This window comes from Anabrus simplex, chromosome 3, assembly GCF_040414725.1.
Source record: "Anabrus simplex isolate iqAnaSimp1 chromosome 3, ASM4041472v1, whole genome shotgun sequence".
In the NCBI taxonomy this organism is placed as follows: Eukaryota; Metazoa; Arthropoda; class Insecta; order Orthoptera; family Tettigoniidae; genus Anabrus; species Anabrus simplex.
This window is the reverse complement of record NC_090267.1, coordinates 19,817,621-19,838,331: the sequence shown is the minus strand read 5'-3', so window position 1 is coordinate 19,838,331 and position 20,711 is coordinate 19,817,621. Positions and strand designations below refer to the sequence as shown.

Genomic DNA, 20,711 nt, shown 5'->3' with positions numbered 1-20,711 from the left:
ATTCACATAACTTATCCGATGCAAGGCAGAAACTAGTAATCTAATAGATATAGGTTTACTAAGTAGAAGTACATTAACAAGAGAAAATGTAGAGGATACCACCATATCATACTCAACATACAAATGATATGAAGAGTAGCAAAATTAAAGAGATTATAGAATTCTGGCACCCATTAGGTGAAGGTAGGTTAGTAAATATCTTGAAAAACATGAATTTCATGTCCTTGAGACATGGATCTCTTTGACCCATAGAGACTGATACCAGCATGTTCTTTGTTTAGGAGACAATACACGTTAGGTTCACGTGACTAAAAGTGGTAAAATACCAAGGGAACAAGGTCTTAGGTGTTGAAATGTTAGGTAGTGCACCCTCTAACTAGGATAATGTTTACTCTGTGAAGGATAATTCTGGCCATAACCTAGTGTCCACTCCAATTCTGAAATCTCAGGTTATCAGGCAATATTTTTATCATCCAATCAACATGCACATATGTCACCAGTTACCAACTCACATTTTGACACAGTAGCTCAGCAAGTACAATTTTACGAAGACTAATGATGGCATGAAATATATAAATATGATGCGTTTCACGGACTAATCCTCAACATTTTAAAATACTGAAATCAGCGATGTTAATATAAATCATGCCAGCGTGGCAGCTATGACGCGCCGACTTACTCAGCTACGCGGATCCTCATAAATGAAAATATATTCATTTGAATATTATTCAAGGTATTGAAGCAGTGCAATAGTTATCTCATAATTTTATGAACAATGTTGTAACACAACTTAAACTCCAAGAGGCCTAATGTTCTAGGCAAAGTTCAAGGGACGCTAATAGTCAAATTTTGCGCACTACGCAAGCTAGAAATTGGATCCGCTTATGTGATTTTCATGCCCAGCAAGTTGAATATATAAAAGATCACAGTTTTGGGCAAATAAACTTCATCGGGCATACATACATTATCATTATAGACTGTTATGCCTTTCAGCGTTCAGTCTGCAAGCCTCTGAGAATTTACTAAACGTCGCCACAATCCTCGATTTGCAACTAGTGTTGTGGCCTCATTTAGTTCTATACCTCTTATCTTTAAATCGTTAGAAACAGAGTCTAACCATCGTCGTCTTGGTCTCCCTCTACTTCTCTTACCCTCCATAACAGAGTCCATTATTCTCCTAGGTAACCTATCCTCCTCCATTCGCCTCACATGACCCCACCACCAAAGCCAGTTTATGCGTACAGCTTCATCGATCGAGTTCATTCCTAAATTAGCCTTTATCTCCTCATTCCGAGTTCCCTCCTGCCATTGTTCCCACCTGTTTGTACCAGCAATCATTCATGCTACTTTCATGTCTGTTACTTCTAACTTATGAATAAGATATCCTGAGTCCACCCAGCTTTCGCTCCCGTGAAGCAAAGTTGGTCTGAAAACAGACCGATGTAAAGATAGTTTCGTCTGGGAGCTGACTTCCTTCTTACAGAATACTGCTGATTGCAACTGCGAGCTCACTGCATTAGCTTTACTACACCTTGATTCAATCTCACGTACTATATTACCATCCTGGGAAAAAACACAACCTAAATACTTGAAATTATCGACCTGTTCTAGCTTTGTATCACCAATCTGACATTCGATTCTGTTGAATTTCTTACCTACTGACATCAATTTAGTCTTCGAGAGGCTAATTTTCATACCATACTCATTGCACCTATTTTCAAGTTCCAAGATGTTAGACTGCAGGCTTTCGGCACAGTCTGCCATCAAGACCAAGTCGTCAGCATAGGCCAAACTGCTTACTACATTTCCACCTAACTGAATCCCTCCCTGCCATTTTATACCTTTCAGCATATGATCCATGTAAACTACAAACAGCCTTGTCTTAACTCCTGCAAGTACCCTGAACCAAGAACTCATTCTACCATCAATTCTCACTGAAGCCCAATTGTCAACATAAATGCCTTGGATTGATTTTAATGATCTACCTTTAATTCCATAGTCCCCCAGTATAGCGAACATCTTTTCTTTCGGTACCCTGTCATATGCTTTCACTAGATCCACGAAACATAAACACAACTGCCTATTCCTCTCGTAGCATTTTACAATTACCTGGCGCATACTGAAAATCTGATCCTGACAGCCTCTCTGTGGTCTGAAACCACACTGGTTTTCATCCAACTTCCTCTCAACGACTGATCGCACCCTCCCTTCCAAGATGCCAGTGAATACTTTGCCTGGTATACTAATCAATGAGATACCTCGATAGTTATTGCAATCCTTCCTGTTCCCTTGCTTATAGATAGGGGCAATTACTGCTTTTGTCCAATCTGAAGGTACCTTACCAACACTCCACGCTAATTTTACTACTCTATGGAGCCATTTCATCCCTGCCTTCCCACTATACTTCACCATTTCAGGTCTAATTTCATCTATTCCTGCTGCCTTATGACAATGGAGTTTATTTACTATCCTTTCCACTTCCTCAAACATAATTTCACCAACAACATTTTCCTCCAAACAAATTGTTTATAAATGTTCCAAAGACGCTAAAAATAGGGAGAAAAGTATTTTGGCTAGCCGGAGAAATGCTGGTGATATATGGGAAAAGTCTACAGTTTATTTTTTTGAAGATCATTTTATAAGTTGAATTTGTTTGAATTTTCAATCACTTTTCCAGCTGTTCTAGTGGTAAAACTTTAAATTTTAATGTATGATGCTTTATTTAAATGCTTCAATTACATCTTGAAATATGAAAGTAATAAACAGTGCATTAATTAATGCTGATTATTAAAGTATTCTCCAAACCTAACCTATGTTTTGGGTGATCCATGTCAAGGTAATAAATCAAAGGGGCTATGAACCACATTGACAGCTCTAATTATACCAATTTATCTTGGCATGCGACAGTTATTTATGTCCTTATTGAAGAGCTTACATTTGTAAAGAAATTTAGGTTATACCTAAATACTCTATAATATAACAAAAATGGGCGTGTACATCATAAAAGAAAACAACGTGAATGTAACAATGTATATCTCTACACAAAACCAATGCTTGTTTGTTGGGGTCTTATAAGTGAACAATGCTCAATTACAATAATAATTAATTATCATAATATCAATGAAATAACATAATCGCACACAGGTGAAAATAGTGATGCTGGTGTTTAAAATATTATCCAACTTGGTCTAAGTTTGAGGTTATACAAGCCAAGTCAATAAACCGAAGAGTGAAAATACCAGACGAGTTGGCCGTGCGGTTAGGAGCGCGCGGCTGTGAGCTCGCATCCGAGAGATAGTGGGTTCGAACCCCACTGTCGGCAGCCCTGAAGATGGTTTTCCGTGGTTTCCCATTTTCACACCAGACAAATGCTGGGGCTGTACCTTAAAGGCCACGGCCGCTTCCTTCTCATTCCTAGGCCTTTCCTGTCCCATCGTCGCCGTAAGACCTATCTGTGACGGTGCGACGTAAAACAAATAGCAAAAAAAAAGAGTAAAAGTCACAGCACCCAAAGACATTCCTGTATTGAATGACTAAAATGTCACCAAGACACTTTCCTTAAGTGATATGCTCAGCTTGTTAAAAGCCAAATGTAATTAATGTTATTGGCTTTACGTCCCGCTAACTACTTCTACGGTTTTCGGAGACGCCGATGTGCAGGAATTTAGTCCTGCAGGAGTTCTTTTGCATGCCAGTAAATCTACCGACACGAGGGTGACGTATTTGAGCATCTTCAACTACCACCGGACTGAACCAGGATCGAACCTGTCAAGTTGGGGTCAGAAGGCCAACACATCAACCATCTGAACCACTCAGCCCGACTAATGAAAACTAGATGAAGTCATATTTATCTTTATCATGTTTAACTTTTCCCTCCACCAAGTTATTTAATGTTTCTCTTTCATGCGCCCCGGAAGTGGTAGGCCAGTTGCCCCAACCATAAAAATATATATTTTCGGGAATGATAGATTATAGACCTATAGTACTATGATTTTTCTTTCTTTCTTTCTTTCTTTCTTTCCTTCCTTCCTTCTTTCTTTCTCTCTTTCTTAATCAGTTTATCCTTCAGGGTTGGTTTTTCCCTCAGACTCAGCGAAGGATTTAACTTCTACCGCTTCAAGGGCAGTGTCCTGGAGCGTGAGACTTTGGGTATGGTGATACAACTGGTGGGAGGGCCATTACCTCGCCCAGGCGGCCTCACCTGCTATGCTCAACAGGGGCCTTGTTGGAGAATGGGAAGATCGGAAGGGATAAACTAGGAAGAGGGAAGGAAACGGCCGTGGCCTTGGGTGTCTGGAGGAGAAGTGGGAAAATACAAAAAACCACTTCGAGAATGGCTGAGGTGGGATTCGAAACCCCTGTACTCAGTTGACCTCCCGAGGCTGTGTAGATCCTGTTCCAGCCGTCGTACTATTTGTTTTCAACTTTCATGGCAGGGCCGGAAATCAAAACCGGGCCTCCGGGGGTGGTGGCTAATCACATTAACCACTACACCACAGAGGCGGAATAGTACTATAATGCTATCTATATGTTTATGTTAGTGCTGAAATCCGATTTCTTACTTTACTAATGGTGAAAGCCCGAAAATGTAATGTTATTCTTTAATATGGGAATCAGTCTAGAAGGAAATGTTGAAAGTGATGTGATTTCTATCCAGGTTCGTTGTTATCCTAATACTATGAGTTACGGTACATTGCACGTATATAGATGCCACTTACAAACTTGCTTTTTATCCGCGAATTTCTGAGGCCACAAAAGTCACTATTTTTCAAGAATGATGTCATCTACACATGGTCGATTGTCTGACTGTGCTGTTTTGAACCTTTCTTCTGTCATTTTGAACTTATTCGTGATCACGAATAATAAACAATTGGCTTTTAGTAATGGCTGATGCACAATAGCTGGTAGAGTTGCATGAGTTACTGGATCGTGACGTCACAGCGCGCCGTTTACGTCAGAGGCCGTTTCACTCGCCTTGCGGAAAGGCACTTTTAAATATTTTTTTAATGGTAGAAAACAAGGCAACTTACCACAATGTAATACGTTTACGTACTATTTCATTGGTCTACTTTTCAAAAAAAATATTTTTGAAAATTATGCATATTCCCTATTGTGTGACGAATTGCTAGGATCATGCAGGTCTGCTTACATGGACAATTGGTATAGTTCACCTACTCTTTTCAGGGACCTTATAGTGACAAATTCCAATGCCATTGGAACTGTACGTCCAAACTGCAAATTAATGCCACCCCATCTTGCAGCAACGAACCTCAAGAAAGGTGAACTGACTTTTGTCTCAGCAAATGCCATCCTTATCACAAAATGGGTGGTTAAAAAGGAATGTACATCTTCTTTCAACAGTGTATCAAAGACCAGATTTTTGTGGAAACTAGAAACAAAAGGGGCAAACTTGTTCTGAAAACAAACATGGTTGTGGACTACAATTCTGGAATGGGTGGTGTTGATTCACATGACCATCACATTGCATCATACCCCTAATGAGACAATATGCCAAGGGAATAAGAAAATGTACTTCTATGTGCTCGACAAGGCAAAGCAAAATGCTAGCATCATTCATCACATGCTGAATCCTGGAAAAAAGGAGGCCCAGCTTTTCAAATTTCAGGTTTGATGTTGCGGAGCAAATTTTGGAGGGTGTCGTTCTGCCTGATTATTCAAACAGAGGCTGGCCCAGTGCAGGAAGTACACCAGTGAGGTTAAAGGGAAAAATTGGAGTCACTTCCCTCTTAAAATAACAGTAACAGCAAAGAAGGCATCTCCATCAGGAAAGATGACTGCAGAGGAAATAATCCCAAGGGAAAGAACACAGGTGAATCATGTTGTAGATGAATGTTTTAAGATCTACATCACTGTGTTGAACTATTGTTAGAATCTGAACTGTGCTTCAGTGTGTTAACTTATAGCAAAAGTGTTCTCTTTTAAGCTGGATTAAATTGCAATCAATGTACTCTATATTTATTTTGAAAAAATTGCATTTCAAAGAGTTAATTTGCTAGTAGCCATCAGAATGACATTTTGATAACGGAATGAAACCGATACTACAGGGGAGTATAATAACATAAATTGACAATAATTCCCTGTGTTTAGTGGTCGGTCAGCTTACTAGTGATATTTTGAGGTTATGTCACAAAGTTAGTTGCAAACATATTCTTAACCCCACATTCTCAGATAGTGAGGTAAACCAAATGAACAGTTTTTCTTTAAGTTTGCTAACGTTTGAACAGTGATTAATGTAAATAAATCACTGAGCTCGATCGCTGCAGTCGCTTAAGTGCAGCCAGTATCCAGTATTCGGGAGATAGTAGATTCGAACCCCAAAGTCAGCAGCCCTGAAGAGGGTTTTCCATGGTTTCCCATTTTCATACCAGGCAAATGCTGGGGCTGTACCTTAATTAAGGCCACGGACACTTCCTTCCCAGTCCTAGCACTTTCATGTCCCACCGTCACATAAGACATTTCTGTGTCGGTGTGACGTAGAGCCAATAGCAAAAAAAAAAAAAAGTAAGTAAATAATCACCATTGTCAAAATATTATATTAAAATAGTCAAATATATGTACAACAAAGCTGAATGGACAATGAAAGCATGCAACAAGTAAGCAGTTATAATAGGAGGGCTAAACAGGTCACAGATCTGGTTTAGGAGAACGTGCATTTATATGGTACGAGTTTTTGGATAGTTTCTGATTCAATCAATACTGATTTGCATTTAGGACAGTTGCCCAGGTGGCAGATTCCCTATCTGTTGTTTTCCTAACCTTTTCTTAAATATTTTTAAAGAAACTGGAAATTTATTGAACATCTCCCTAGGTAAGTTATTCCAATTCTAACTCCCCTTCCTATAAATGAATATTTGCCCCAATTTGTCCTCTTGAATTCCAACTTTATCTCCATATTGTGCTCTTTCCTACTGTTCAAGACGCCACTCAAACTTATTCGTCTACTAATGACATTCCACGCCATCTCTCCGCTGACAGCTCGAAACATACCACTTAAGTAAAACACTTTCAAGATTAAAATTGTGTCCACCTTTGAACACTTTCAAGATTAAAATTGTTTTACTTATTTTATCTTCAATACAGACCAAAATGGGATTAGTTACTTGTAACATACCACTTAGTCGAGCAGCGCGTCTTCTTTCTCCCAATTCTTCCCACCCCAAACTTTGCAACATTTTTGTAACACTACTCTTTAGTCGGAAATCACCCAGAACAAATCGAGCTGCTTTCCTTTGGATTTTTTCCAGTTCCTGAATAAGGAAATACCCGTGAGGGTCCCATACACTGGAACCATACTCTAGTTGGGGTCTTACAAGAGACTTATATGCCCTCTCCTTTACATCCTTAGTACAACCCCTAAACACCCTCATAACCATGTGCAGAGATCTGTACCCTTTATTTACAATCCCATTTATGTGATTACCCGAATGAAGATCTTCCCTTATATTAACACCTAGATACCTATAATGATCCCCGAAAGAACCTTCACCCAATCAATGCAGTAATTAAAACGGAGAAACACACAACCTGACTTTTAACCCTGTATATCAACATACCGTTGCCTGCTGTCCATGTCACAACATTATCGAGGTCACGTTGCAGTCGCTCACAATCTTGTAACTTATTCTTACTTACTCTATACAGAATAACATCATCTGCAAAAAGCCTTACCTCTGATTCCACTTTTTTACTCATATCATTTATATATATAAGAAAACTTAAAGGTCCAATAATACTGCGTGGTCGCCATAAGACCTATCTGTGTCAGTGCGATGTAAATCTCCTAGCAAAAAGAAAAAAATAATACTGCCCTGAGGAATTACCCTCTTAATTATTACAGGGTCAGATAAAGCTTTGCCTACTCTAATTCCTTGAGATCTATTTTCTAATAATATAGCAACCCATTCGGTCACACTTTTGTCTAGTCCAATTGCACTCATTTTTGCCAGTAGTCTTCCATGATCCTCCCTATCAAATGCTTTAGACAGGAAGGCAAGCAGCATATAGGTGTAGCAGTCAAGCAAGAGGTCCTATATAGTGATTCCATGCATGTGAGTGTAAATGAAGTAGTAAAATATTACATGTGTCATTTAAAATATTGTAATATAAATATTTATTTGCTAATGAAAAGTGAAGTGCTAAAACAGGAAGCTGTGCTGTAATGCAAGATCTGAGCAGCATCACAATGATGGCTAACTACGCTGTTGCCGTACTCAGCCCTGAATGCTGGTAACTATGTCACTGTCCAGGGAATAACCCTAATTGTAATGTAAGCACAATGAGTACATATACTGTATATTGTTTTATAACTCTGTAAAAAAGGTATGTTTGATTGATAATTCATATCTATATGAGTTAGGAATTGCATGTCATGGAATACGGTATTTCTGTTAGCTAATTAATTTTTAACCAAGATTATCTTCTAAATATAGTAAAAATGATGTCTAAAATTGCTATGCTCAAGAATAATATTCACATTCTAAAAACCCCTAAGGAAAGAAAATTGAAAAAGTCAAAATGGGTTGCAGTTAGGAACGTTTAACAGACCAAAGCTCAATAATAGTCAATGCAACGATATTAGAATGTCTCAATTTAAATGAATGGTTAAATCATATCAGAGGTGCCAACCATTGAAGTGGGTTTTCAGTAATCCCCCCCATTCTACCCCGGAACTTTCGAGTCAAATCCAAAGTATCACCTACGTTCTCGATAATGACATCCTCTTTGCCCTTCACGACAACAATCTATTCTGAAGTGTTTCATATTACACAACAAATTTTGCACAATACTAGTTAGTTCTGTCATAAAATACTCTTTGTAGATTGTTTTGCATACAGCGGCTGCTTTTCAGTGTCGATTTCCTTGTGATTGATCTGATCATGTGATTGATCTGATCATCTGATGGCCAAGCAGGCATCAATTTTTGGTAGAGAGACAAAGTCTCTCATAGTGTATTGCCACTGCCGGTGGCTCTAAGTAGCCTACGCAGTGGCCTCCACGGTATGCACTAGCCAGCGTCTTGGTAGGTGTGCTAGGAACCAACTGATGAGCCCAACATAGCACACAAGGGCGAAAAGCTGACAACCAGGAATGAGTTAGCTGGAAAATTTATAATGTCCAATAACGGATCATTTATATTGGTATTAAGTGGTATGTTCCGAGCTATCAGTGGAGAGATGGCGTGGGAGGGCATCAGTAGACGAGTAAGTATGAGTGGTGTCTTTAAAAGTAGAAAAGATCACAATATGAAGATCAAATTGGAATTCAAGAGGACAAATTGGGGCAAATATTCGTTTATAGGAAGAGGAGTTAGGGATTGGAATAACTTACCATGGAAATGTTCAATCATTTTCCAATTTCTTTGCAATCATTTAAGAAAATGCTAGGAAAACAACAGATAGGGAATCTGCCACCTGGGCGACTGCCCTAAATGCAGATCAGTAGTGACTGTGATTGATTGATTGATTAAAGGCTGACAGATGAAGATTAGCTGGCCTGCAGTTCATATGTGCTGTGTTGATATAGACGTAAGACAATGATGCAGCCTGTCCATCCAACTGATGAAGTTCAACCCATTGTAGGTTGATTTTTCCCATTCATGAGGAAATATTTATAACCCCACACATGCAATAACATTTGCATGGAACGATTATTGTAAGTCAAAACCAGAACGGTCGGACCAAATCTTATGTTGGGTTCAAGGTGGACTGTTATAAAATATTATTACCATGAGGCATGACTTATATCAACTAAAATACTTTGCTCTTGGTAGCTGAAACACATTTTTAAGCACTTATAAGTAGCACACATTTTTTGATGATATTAATTACAGGGAATTAAGGCATGTTCTACTTCTGATGTCAAAGATGAAGACAGCATTTTACGTAACAACAGTCCAAGTACAAGATGACATACTGGCAGGATAAGCAATACATATCATGGTTAGGTTCAGGATGGAGAAACAAAAGAGACCAAATAAATTAAATCATAAAGTCTTTCAAACATTGAAAAATACAAGGATTAACAAATCACAAAAATCAAACAGTAAACACAAGTATGATATGTAACATTAGGTGTGTTTCTATTACTACTGATTATTGCAGTATTGATATTTTGTTCATGTTTATGTTCACAGAAACAGCTTTTATGTTTTCAGGTAGTTTAAATACATTACAACTGATCTGCATTAAGGGCTGTCATTAAGGTGGCAGAGTCCCTATTAATGAATTTAAGACCTAAGAATAGTTTAGGAAGCTAAAAAAGAATCCCAGAATATTGTTACTTGAATGCAATCTGCTTCATAAATTATTCTAACAGTCTTAACCCTAGTGAGATACAATTGCACTCTCACACACATTTTCAAATGGAGTAATTGTATGCAAACGTGCAAAGAAGACAATTACGCATATTAATAAATGTCATAGCTCTTCACCAATAATAAATCATCACTGAAGTTTTACACCATAACTGACAAATGGTAGGAAGATAATATTATAGAAATTTCCCTTACTCCTTTCCATCATGCATTTAATGAGTTGTGCCATATTTCAGAAACTGTATATTCTCATCAACCGTGTAACTTGAAAACAGAATTTGTTTTCTCCACCAAAAGACACCAAGTGTGAAAAACTCACACACACAAAACTTTCTGCATACCTAACCTGAACTAGAAAAGTACTAATGATCAGTCCAGTTGAAAATAGTATTGTGGAAGCAGAAAAAAAAATCATGCAGGAAAACAAACTTCCTTTGAAAAACAAGTGGTGGAAGTTTCCTTATGATTAATGAACTTACCATTGTTATATCGTCTTCAGTTCCAGGGGCTAAAGCTTCATTCTCTGTCTTTGTAACGACAGTAGCGTGAGGTTCAGCCTTTACAATACTGTCCTTACCAGCTGTCTTATTTATGGATGAATCCTAGGAATGAATGAAAAACTAATATAAGATTTCAGCTAAATATGGCTGCAATCTGAATAGAAACAAATGCAGATTTAAAAACTGTTGTAGAGCTGAATAATCAATATTTTCATACAAGAATGCTGCTCTAAATGATTATAAATAGGGGCCGTATTTTTTGGTAATAGCGATACGCACAAAATTTTTCATATCTTCTTTCTAGCCTATATATGACCTTGTAGGTACCGTACCGTAACGTATTTTAGCAAAATGAACTCGCAAAATATCGCAAAATCTGATTTATTATGCAAATCACGCAAATAATCATGAAATATACCCCACTTGGTACGAAAAAAGCGAAATCGTATCGGAAAAGATCTTCAATAAATGTTTAAAAGCTTCTGAGAACTTGACTATAGTAGTTTCCTTCTCAGTTGATTGATAGCGCTGTAGATTGTCTACACAAATGCACACAAAGCGATGAGCCCTGTGTATCGGAGGTATGTGTATTCAGTTCCGCGATCTCTAAGGCAATCATTTAAAAAAATCTATATCTGTTATCGATTACAGCAAATGGCGTTGTGTTCGTAGCAAGATCGGTTGTAGATACAGAAGTGGGCATTACACTCTTTCGCAGTGAGAGTTCGCCGCTTATGAAACTTCATCAGCAAATGTCCAGCATTTAAGTACAAAAATGCTGAAAACGAAAGTCACAACAGTTTTTCCGAGGGCCGAGGAATACAACAGTGGGGCCTTCTGTGTATTTGATACTGCAAGAAAGATTCTAATATGTAAGTACTGTAATGTTCGCATTATGTGAAAACGAAGAGACACGTGCGATAAATACTGTAGAGAATCAGAAACACACAAAAGGAAGAAGAATGAAGCAAATGAACATAATTTTAAGCGGCAAATAACAATCGGAGATACTTTACACATCGCAAAGGAGTTGAAAAGTGGTAGAGAGCAATTTGTAATAGACATAACAAAAGCATTCATGTAAACCAGCATTTCTATAGAAAAACTGGATAATCCTGGCATGAGGACATGGATGAATATAAAAGGAAAGATAAATAATATCGACTTTATTATAAAATATGACGATATTAGTAGGTCTATTGTAAAGAAATCGCACCGAGCTCGATAGCTGCAGTCGCTTAAGTGTGGCCAGTATCCAGTAATCGGGAGATAGTAGGTTCGAGCCCCACTATCGCCAGCCCTGAAGATGGTTTTCCGTGTTTCCCATTTTCACACCAGGCAAATGCCAGGGCAGTACCTTAATTAAGGCCTTGGCCGCTTCCTTCCAATTCCTAGGCCTTTCCTATCCCATCATCGCTGTAAGACATATCTGTGCCGGTGCGACGTAAAGCAAATAGCAAAAAAAAACTGGTTGAGTTGTAATAATGTTTTTATTTTTACGTCCCACTAACTACTTTTACAGTTTTCAGAGACGCCGAGATGTCGGAATGTTGTCCCACAAGAAATCTTTACGCACCAATAAAACTAGTAACACGGGGCTGACGTATTTGAGCACCGGACTGAGCCAGGATTGAACCTACCAACTTGGGCTCAGAAAGCCAACGCCTTAACTGTCCGAGTTACTCATTCCCGGCCGGGCAGCACCAGCATATCCATAAATATCCTCCAGGGATATATGGCTTTGCAAAATGCAGTGAAAGCACGTCTAATAGAAGAGAAGAAAGAATGTTAGTGAAGTTTTAGGAGGTTCGACAGAAGACTACAGTAAATTTGCACCAAGTGTTCGCAAGCATTATGGTTTCCGACGTCTAATGGGGTCAGTGATAGGGGCTGCTTTGTTTACAAAAATATACTTTCTGACTGTCGCACAACTCTGAATCCTGATAATGTTGAAACCATGCGTAGTTTTTACTTTGGAGACAAGTCATTCAAAATGTAAAAATGTGTAAAACCAAACCAAACCAAACCCCACGGCACTTAACGCCCTGAAAGGGCCTTAGCCCGCCCAGTGACCGCTGCTCAGTCTGAAGGCCTGCAGATTATGATGGGGTCGTGTGGTCAGCACGACACATCCTCTCGGCCGTTATTCTGGGCTTTTGAGACTGGGGCCGCCATCTCACCGTCAGATAGCTCCTCAATTCTAATCAGGTAGGCTGAGTGGACCTCGAACCACCCTCAGGTCGAGAGAAAAATCCCTGACCTGGCCGCGAATCGAACCCGGGGCCTCCTGGCGAGAGGCAGGCACGCAACCCCTACACCACATGACCGGCAAAAAAGTGTAGGCTATGTATAAATTCCTAACTTCCGCCTAACTTCGTTTTGAGGTTTCAGTGATTTATATAGGCCTAGCGGTATTTACTTCTATAACATTTTGTATATTTGGTTGTTCTAAGGTTTAATAACAATTTAATACATTACAAGTGTTCACTTTAAAACCACTAATCACAAAATTGGTTAGATTTACCCCATACCATAAGGAATATTCCACAAGAAACATCGATCAGTATGACAATTTATTTCACGAAATACCTACCGAAATAGTGTTAGTTTTAACACCGAAATCAACAGTTTTATTTCACCAAAAAATAAGGCCCTTAATTATAAACTAAGAAATTTACGTTGTACTGAATCTAATCTATGGATAGAGGTCTCGTGAGAAGAGTTCCATACAGGTGTACAGTATTCAAGTATGGGGCATACCATAGATACACACAGCAATTGAAAATTCTCTGGAATATCTAGTAGTGCAACAAAGTTTTGTAATGATTTCTTACAAATATTTTTAATATGTTCATTAAATGTTATATTATAACGGAATAAAACCACAAGGTCGTAACACGGGAGATAGAATTTTGTCATAACTAAATTTGTACTGAAATGATATTTTCTTCTTGTTTTAAAAAACAATGTTATTTTACATTTTTCATGATTAAGTTTCAATCCATGCTGAATAGAGTACTTTTCCAGATGATGTAAATCTTCTTGAAGTTTTGAAAAATCAAGTGAACAATTAATTTGAATAAATTTTTTTGCATTGTCAGCAAACAAAAACAATTCAGAATTTCTAATGTCATTTATGTTGAGAGTAAAAAGTAAGAGCACAAGGTGAGACCCTTGAGGAACTTCACTGGTAACAATAATAGGCACAGAAAAATTATTCCTTATTTTAACAATCTGTAGGCAATTTTTAAGATACAATTAAAACCAGGAGAGCATACGTCCATTAATTCCATATCCTGTTGGTTTTTGCAGCAAGATATCATTGTCAACAATGTCAAAAGCTTTTGAGAAGTCTTTATATATGCAGTCCACTTGAGAGTGGTTCTCTATTGCATCTAAGAGGAACTGATAGAATAAAAGGAGACTGCTACAGGTTGACAGTCTTGAAAAGAATCTGTGTTGCTCATCTATGATGATGTTCCAATAACGATCTGTGATCTTGTCAAAAATTTTGAAATATGAGAAGAAATTGTTACTGGTTTATATTGTTTTATGTCAGTTTTATCACCATTTCTGAAAACTTGACTGACAAATCCTTTGTCCAATTCCTCAGGAAAATACCTTGGTTTATTGATAAGATGAACAGATAAAAGAGTGCTTCACATAAAATAAATGAAGCAGTACTTGAGCAGGGCATACAGTTTTCTTTAATTCCAGAGATACCAGTTTGTTGTAAATTTCCGCTTGACAATGTTGATAAATGAAAGACTGGCAGAAAAAGGATAATCGTATGGCATACTATTACTATTCTGATAAGAGGAATGAACAGATGAAAAGTGTTTAGCAAAAAGGTACACAATGTTTTCTCCACTACCTGCTGTAACTTCATTAAGATGCATTGTTGAAGGAATATTATTACATGACTTTTTACAACTTAGATATTGCCAGAATTCTTGTGGATTGAAACTAATACTTTGTTTACAGTTGGAGACATAGTCTGCATAGCAAGATTTGGACTCAGGCTTGCATTCATTTCTTAATTTCGAGAATTACTGATAATCACTATTGAGACCTGATATTTTGTACAGCTTGTTTGCTTTCTTCTTTCAAATAATCAGTGACTTCAATTTATGATAATACCACTTTGGGAATTTGGGAGACTTAAAATTTGCTACAGTGATGTAAAATTCCACACCATAATGCAGTATTGAATAGAAGGATTCTACAGCTTTATCAATTTATACATTCTGAAATATCACGACGTGCAGATCACCTACGGGTATCAAATACAAAGACCTGCACCTGGCTGCACCTGGTGTGCCGAAGTCCTTGAACACATCCCGGCACTAAAAGCCATATGCCATTTCATTTCACCTTCCAGCTGAACTGTGGCAGGTAATTCTTTAGTCCATTATAATCACCTTTTTAAAAGTCAAAACCTATCAGCAGGTAAGGAACTGTATAGCTCATTTGTAGGTAAAGAAATCTTTTTTTTTTTTTTTTTTTTTTTGCTAGTTGCTTTAAGTCGCACCGATAGATACGTCTTATGGCGATGATGGGACAGGAGAGGGCTAGGAGTGGGAACGAAGCGGTACAGCCCTGGCATTTGCCTGGTGTGCAAATGGGAAACCACGGAAAACCATTTTCAGGGCTGCCGACAGTGGGGTTCGAACCTACTATCTCCCGAATACTGGATACTGGCCACACTTAAGCGACTGCAGCTATCGAGCTCGGTAAAAGAAATCCCTAATGCTGGGTGGAGTATATCAAGGGAGACAATACTTTAATTACTAGATTTTACTTCAATGGCACTGTAGTAACTGAAAAGCAAATCAAGAAATCAGAAAATTTTGGATATCATTAAACTGATTTAAACAGAGATAGGAAAGTGCGTCTATAACTTAACTGGAATGCATCCTGTGGTTACCTACTGACACAAGGCCAGAAAATGTTTCTACATTTTTTATCCAATTAAGATGTGGTAGATTGTAGTCGCTAGCAAGGAGCAATGAACGGTTGTCGAGATTTGAGATCATTTCTTCAACATAAATGCAATGATCGAAATATTTTTAGACAAGAGTCCTGGATGGAATGTATACAGCACCAATGATGTTAATTCAGAGACACAAACAACTATTCAACTATGCTAATGCACGGTATCAGAGTAGGTTTAAACCTCTTGCTAATACAGATCATTACACCACCCTGGGATACCTTCATACTTGTTAAAGAAGACCTATCACATCTGAAAATTGAATATGTCTCGAGTCCGAGTTCCTCATCACTAATTTCATCATTTAAGTTTGTTTAGGTTAATATCATGAAGTTGTAGTAAGCTAAACATGAAGAAATTCCACATTCAGTTAATTTGTTTCAGTGTCCATTTGCATTTTGATAGTATCCTCTAAAGCGTTCAACTTAACTTTTTATTGATAACTTCGGTGTTTTCCTAGGATTGTGTATCTGACCTCTGTAAACTGATTCCCATTCTACATATTGTCTTTCATTCCTGATATAGGTTATACTTTCTAAATCATTTACTGTATTAAAAGTAATAAACTTCATTGTTAGGTTCCGTATTGAGTTGAGACTATGCTTAAAGTAAATACAAAATTTTAATATTCCACCTTCTCAATACTAAAAAATCATGTGATGTTTTTACAAAAACATTACAATGACATTAAAAGGTACTAGTTTCGGTCCACTGTGGACCATCATCAGCCTAGCCAAATTACAACAGTAAAAGACATAGTGATAAAAATAGTATGGAGAAATGAGAGGATCTAAAGGATGGGATGATGGTGGAATGACAGATAAAAGTGAAAAAACCGTATTTGCAAATACATTACATTGTTGAAATTAGTCGTAAATAACAACTTTTTAACGTTTAATGATACCATCTATCAACAAAACGGTCTGGCAATGGGTTCACCTGCATCAGGCATTCTCGCAGAAATCTATCTGGACTTTCTCGAGAACACTAAAATCGACAATAAATTCAACAATATTCTCCTTTGGGCTAGGTACGTCGACGATGTCCTAGTAGTTATCAACGAGAACTTGGAAGATGCTCACACCACACTCCAAACACTTAATAACGTCGATCCGCATATTAAATTCACATTGGAGTCAGAAGTAGATCAAAAAATCAATTTTCTGGATATTACAATCACTAGACAACAGGAATCTTTAACCTACAAGATCTACAGAAAACCCACCCAATCAGCCGTCACAATCCGACAAGATTCAACTCACCCCCTCCCCCACAAAAAAGCAACATATAACAGTCTTGTACATAGAGCATTCAACGTTCCTATGAATAAAAATGATCTTCATACCGAATTGAATACTATCCGCTACATCGCCAGATTCAATGGCTTCAATAGCCATTTCATAGAAAACATCATTAACAAACATAAATTTCGCCCCAAAACCACACTTAAAAAAGAACCACCGAAACATGACTCTTTTTCCATCTTCACTTACGTCAATGGAATTCACAAGATCACCAACGTTTTAAAGAAAAAAGGTATGAAAATAGCCTTTAAAACCAACAACAACAACACACAAATCTTACATAACACATCACGTGTTAATAAAATAAATAGGTACACAAAATCAGGCGTCTACAGGATTAAATGTAATACATGCTCTAATATTTCTTATGTGGGGCAAACCGGCCGGAGCTTCAACATTAGATATTTAGAACATTTCAATGCAGTCAGATACAACAAATTTTCAGCTATCGGCCAACATATGGTCGACTATAACCACAAATTCACGAATATTGAAACAGACATGGACATTCTCAAAATAGCTAAGAAAGGACCTCTACTCAATATAACAGAGAACTTTTACATTAATTTAGATCAATACTTTAATGCCAACTATAACCTCAACGAAATAACTGAGAAACCCAATATTTTATTTGACCTTTTCATTACTTATTACAGAAAAAACAAATCGGTCGTTCAAAATTCTTTCTTTAAGTCAATCAAGGGTCCCCCTACAGTACAAACACCTTCACTTCCTCTCCCGTCCACCCCGCCTTGAACCTTCCCATCCCTCCCACCCTCCACTACTTACGTCATTCCTCCCCTCCGTATTCACCTACCCCTTTCCTGCTGATCTACTCCGCGCCACGCTCACTCCGTAAGTTGCATTCAATCCAGCAAGTTTGTTCCACGCAGCGCAAGGTGAGTCATCGTTTATATTTTCCGGTGCCTCGCTTGTTCTCTATCCGATTACCGCGTTAATACTATCTTCTTTCCCCAGGTTCATTGGGGTCCCGATTGAACTGAGACTTCTGTTCAACACAGAAAGCCTTTAATTCCACCATAGAACAGGTTCAACTTTGCCAATTTTAATCTGGTGCTAGTCTCATTGGACAATTCTTCCCTCTACGCAAAAGTGGAACTCACATCTACAACTTTCTAGAAGCATATACGTAGTTATATTTGTCAATCGTGCAACAGAGGAGCAACTGCCAACCTGACTATCTCATCAAGAGTTTTTACATGACTTCACAAGATTTTACTTGTCATTGTGAACACTTCTGTTACTTTTATCATTATTTGCAAATACGGTTTTTTCACTTTAATCTGTCATTCCACCATCATCCCATCCTTTAGATCCTCTCATTTCTCCATACTATTTTTATCACTATGTCTTTTACTGTTGTAATTTGGCTAGGCTGATGATGGTCCACAGTGGACCGAAACTAGTACCTTTTAATGTCATTGTAATGTTTTTGTAAAAACATCACATGATTTTTTAGTATTGAGAAGGTGGAATATTAAAATTTTGTATTTACTTTAATCATTTACTGTATCACTTAAGTTTTGGCCATTAGGATTTGCAATTCCCTCCCCCCCCTATCATTTTCTTCATTTGTTTCCCAAAAGCATTCTCCTAGTATTCTATTCAGAAATTTACCAAACTTAAAGATTCCCTTTCTGTTAAGATGTACCCATCTTTTCCAAAATCACTGCCTCTAAGCCAACTATTAGAATCGACTTAGAGGACATCCCCATTATGGTGTAACCAGTCAAAAGTGAAGTTTACAGCATCTATATAATGATAATGAACATTGTTCCTATATAAAATGGTGCCAAGACAAAGTTCTGACTTATAAACCTCCCTTTTACTGCAGTAATAAGTGTATCAGTCTCAGCCATTATGTCACTGGGTCCTGGCAATTGTAAATATCATTTGTGCCAATATGAACAATCGAGGTGTCAGGATTTTCTTTAATACTATCACTGTTCATATGTTCTGCAAGTTGACCCACTCATTTGCCTGGATAGCAGTACACAATAACCTTTTCATCTTCAGGTCCAACATTTCATAGAGTACCCTGCTATTAATGCACGGACTTGTTTCTGTTTTGGTCGCCGATGAGATTTTCTTTGTCTTTTTGGCACTGCGGCTGAGTCACATTCTATGTTTACCTTTTTATCATTAAATTCTAACATTTAAAAACTGTCTTGTGTCACTGAATTATTACTTACAGTATTTTTAAATGCAACATGTTGCCGGATATGCCTAAAAGCTTCGACTTAACCTCTTCAAAGTCGCTTCCACATTGTCTTGGCATTTCAACATTATATAGTTTTAGGTTTTTCAACTCAAGGAGTGCATTTTATATATCAATGGATAACATTTGGTTATTTCATCTTTAGATGATAGTTCAAGTTCCAGAGATCTTATCCTGAACCTCAAATACGGGGAGTCCAAAGTAAGGTTTTCGGAAACAAGATCGTCTGCCGAATCCAACACATTGCTACCAAACATATTCTTAAATACGCATGCATAACAAGCATTAAGACTCTCATAACTTCTACCTTTGGTTCCACTACCTATCACACACACATTATTATTGAATATTTCACTTGGAAAGAAAAATAGATCACTGTTTACTGCCATGTTGAGTATATCGAAAGAATAACTGTGAAAAAATCCAGGAAAATAAAAGCCCTTTGAAAAACAAGGAAGAAGGTACAAGTTTTCTTCTTATAACTGAACTTACTATTGTTACAATATCGTCAGATCTAGGAGCTAACGCATCATTCACTGTCTTTGGAACATGTGTAGTCAGAGGTTCAGCGTTTAAAGTACTGTCATTACCAGGAAATTTATTCATGGATGAAACCTAGAAAGGAATGAGAAATTAATAAAGAATTTTAGCTAAATACCGCTGCAGTGTAAATCAAAACAAATTGAAATGTGATATTAAATGTGTCAACACACATTACAACAATGTATAAAATGAAGATTCACTAGATCTTGTTCCAAGAACAAGATGTTGATAAAATCACAGCAATAGAACCAGCTTTTGGGTGGTTAGGCCGTGTGCATTATGCAGAGTTTCGTCCAGACGTGCCATTTGGACTCATCAGCTGGAATGGCACGCCCCTCCAGGACTCTGCTTAGCAGGCAGACCAAACTGTGTGGCCCCGCCGAGTTAGCAAATCAAGTTTGCTAACCTGCTAAAGGAGAAATCATTTCTCCGTTCAAAAAATGCTCCCCCATTGGAGATACAATGTCAAAAAATGCTAACTCGGCGGGGCCACACAGTTTGGTCTGCCTGCTAAGCAGAGTCCTGGAGGGGCGTGCCATTCCAGCTGATGAGTCCAAATGGCACGTCTGGACGAAACTCTGCATAATGCACACGGCCTAACCACCCAAAAGCTGGTTCTATTGCTGTGATTTTAAGATCTGCGGCTGTGAAAGCATTTTTTGACATTGTATCTCCAATGGGGGAGCATTTTTTGAACGGAGAAATGATTTCTCCTTTAGCAGGTTAGCAAACTTGATTTGCTAACTCGGCGGGGCCACACAGTTTGGTCTGCCTGCTAAGCAGAGTCCTGGAGGGGCGT

The 20,711-nt window shown here is 37.9% G+C and overlaps 1 protein-coding gene across 1 annotated transcript in view; it reads right to left on the bottom strand.

The window, feature by feature from the left end:
* LOC137498991 (uncharacterized) overlaps nucleotides 1-20,711 on the bottom strand; it is a 155,349-nt gene that overhangs the window by 130,991 nt on the left and 3,647 nt on the right. Inside the window, exon 2 of the mRNA XM_068226975.1 lies at nucleotides 10,813-10,935. Within this exon, the coding sequence (XP_068083076.1) occupies nucleotides 10,813-10,815 (3 nt within the window). The 5' untranslated portion in view covers nucleotides 10,816-10,935. The remainder of the gene's footprint in view (nucleotides 1-10,812; nucleotides 10,936-20,711) is intronic.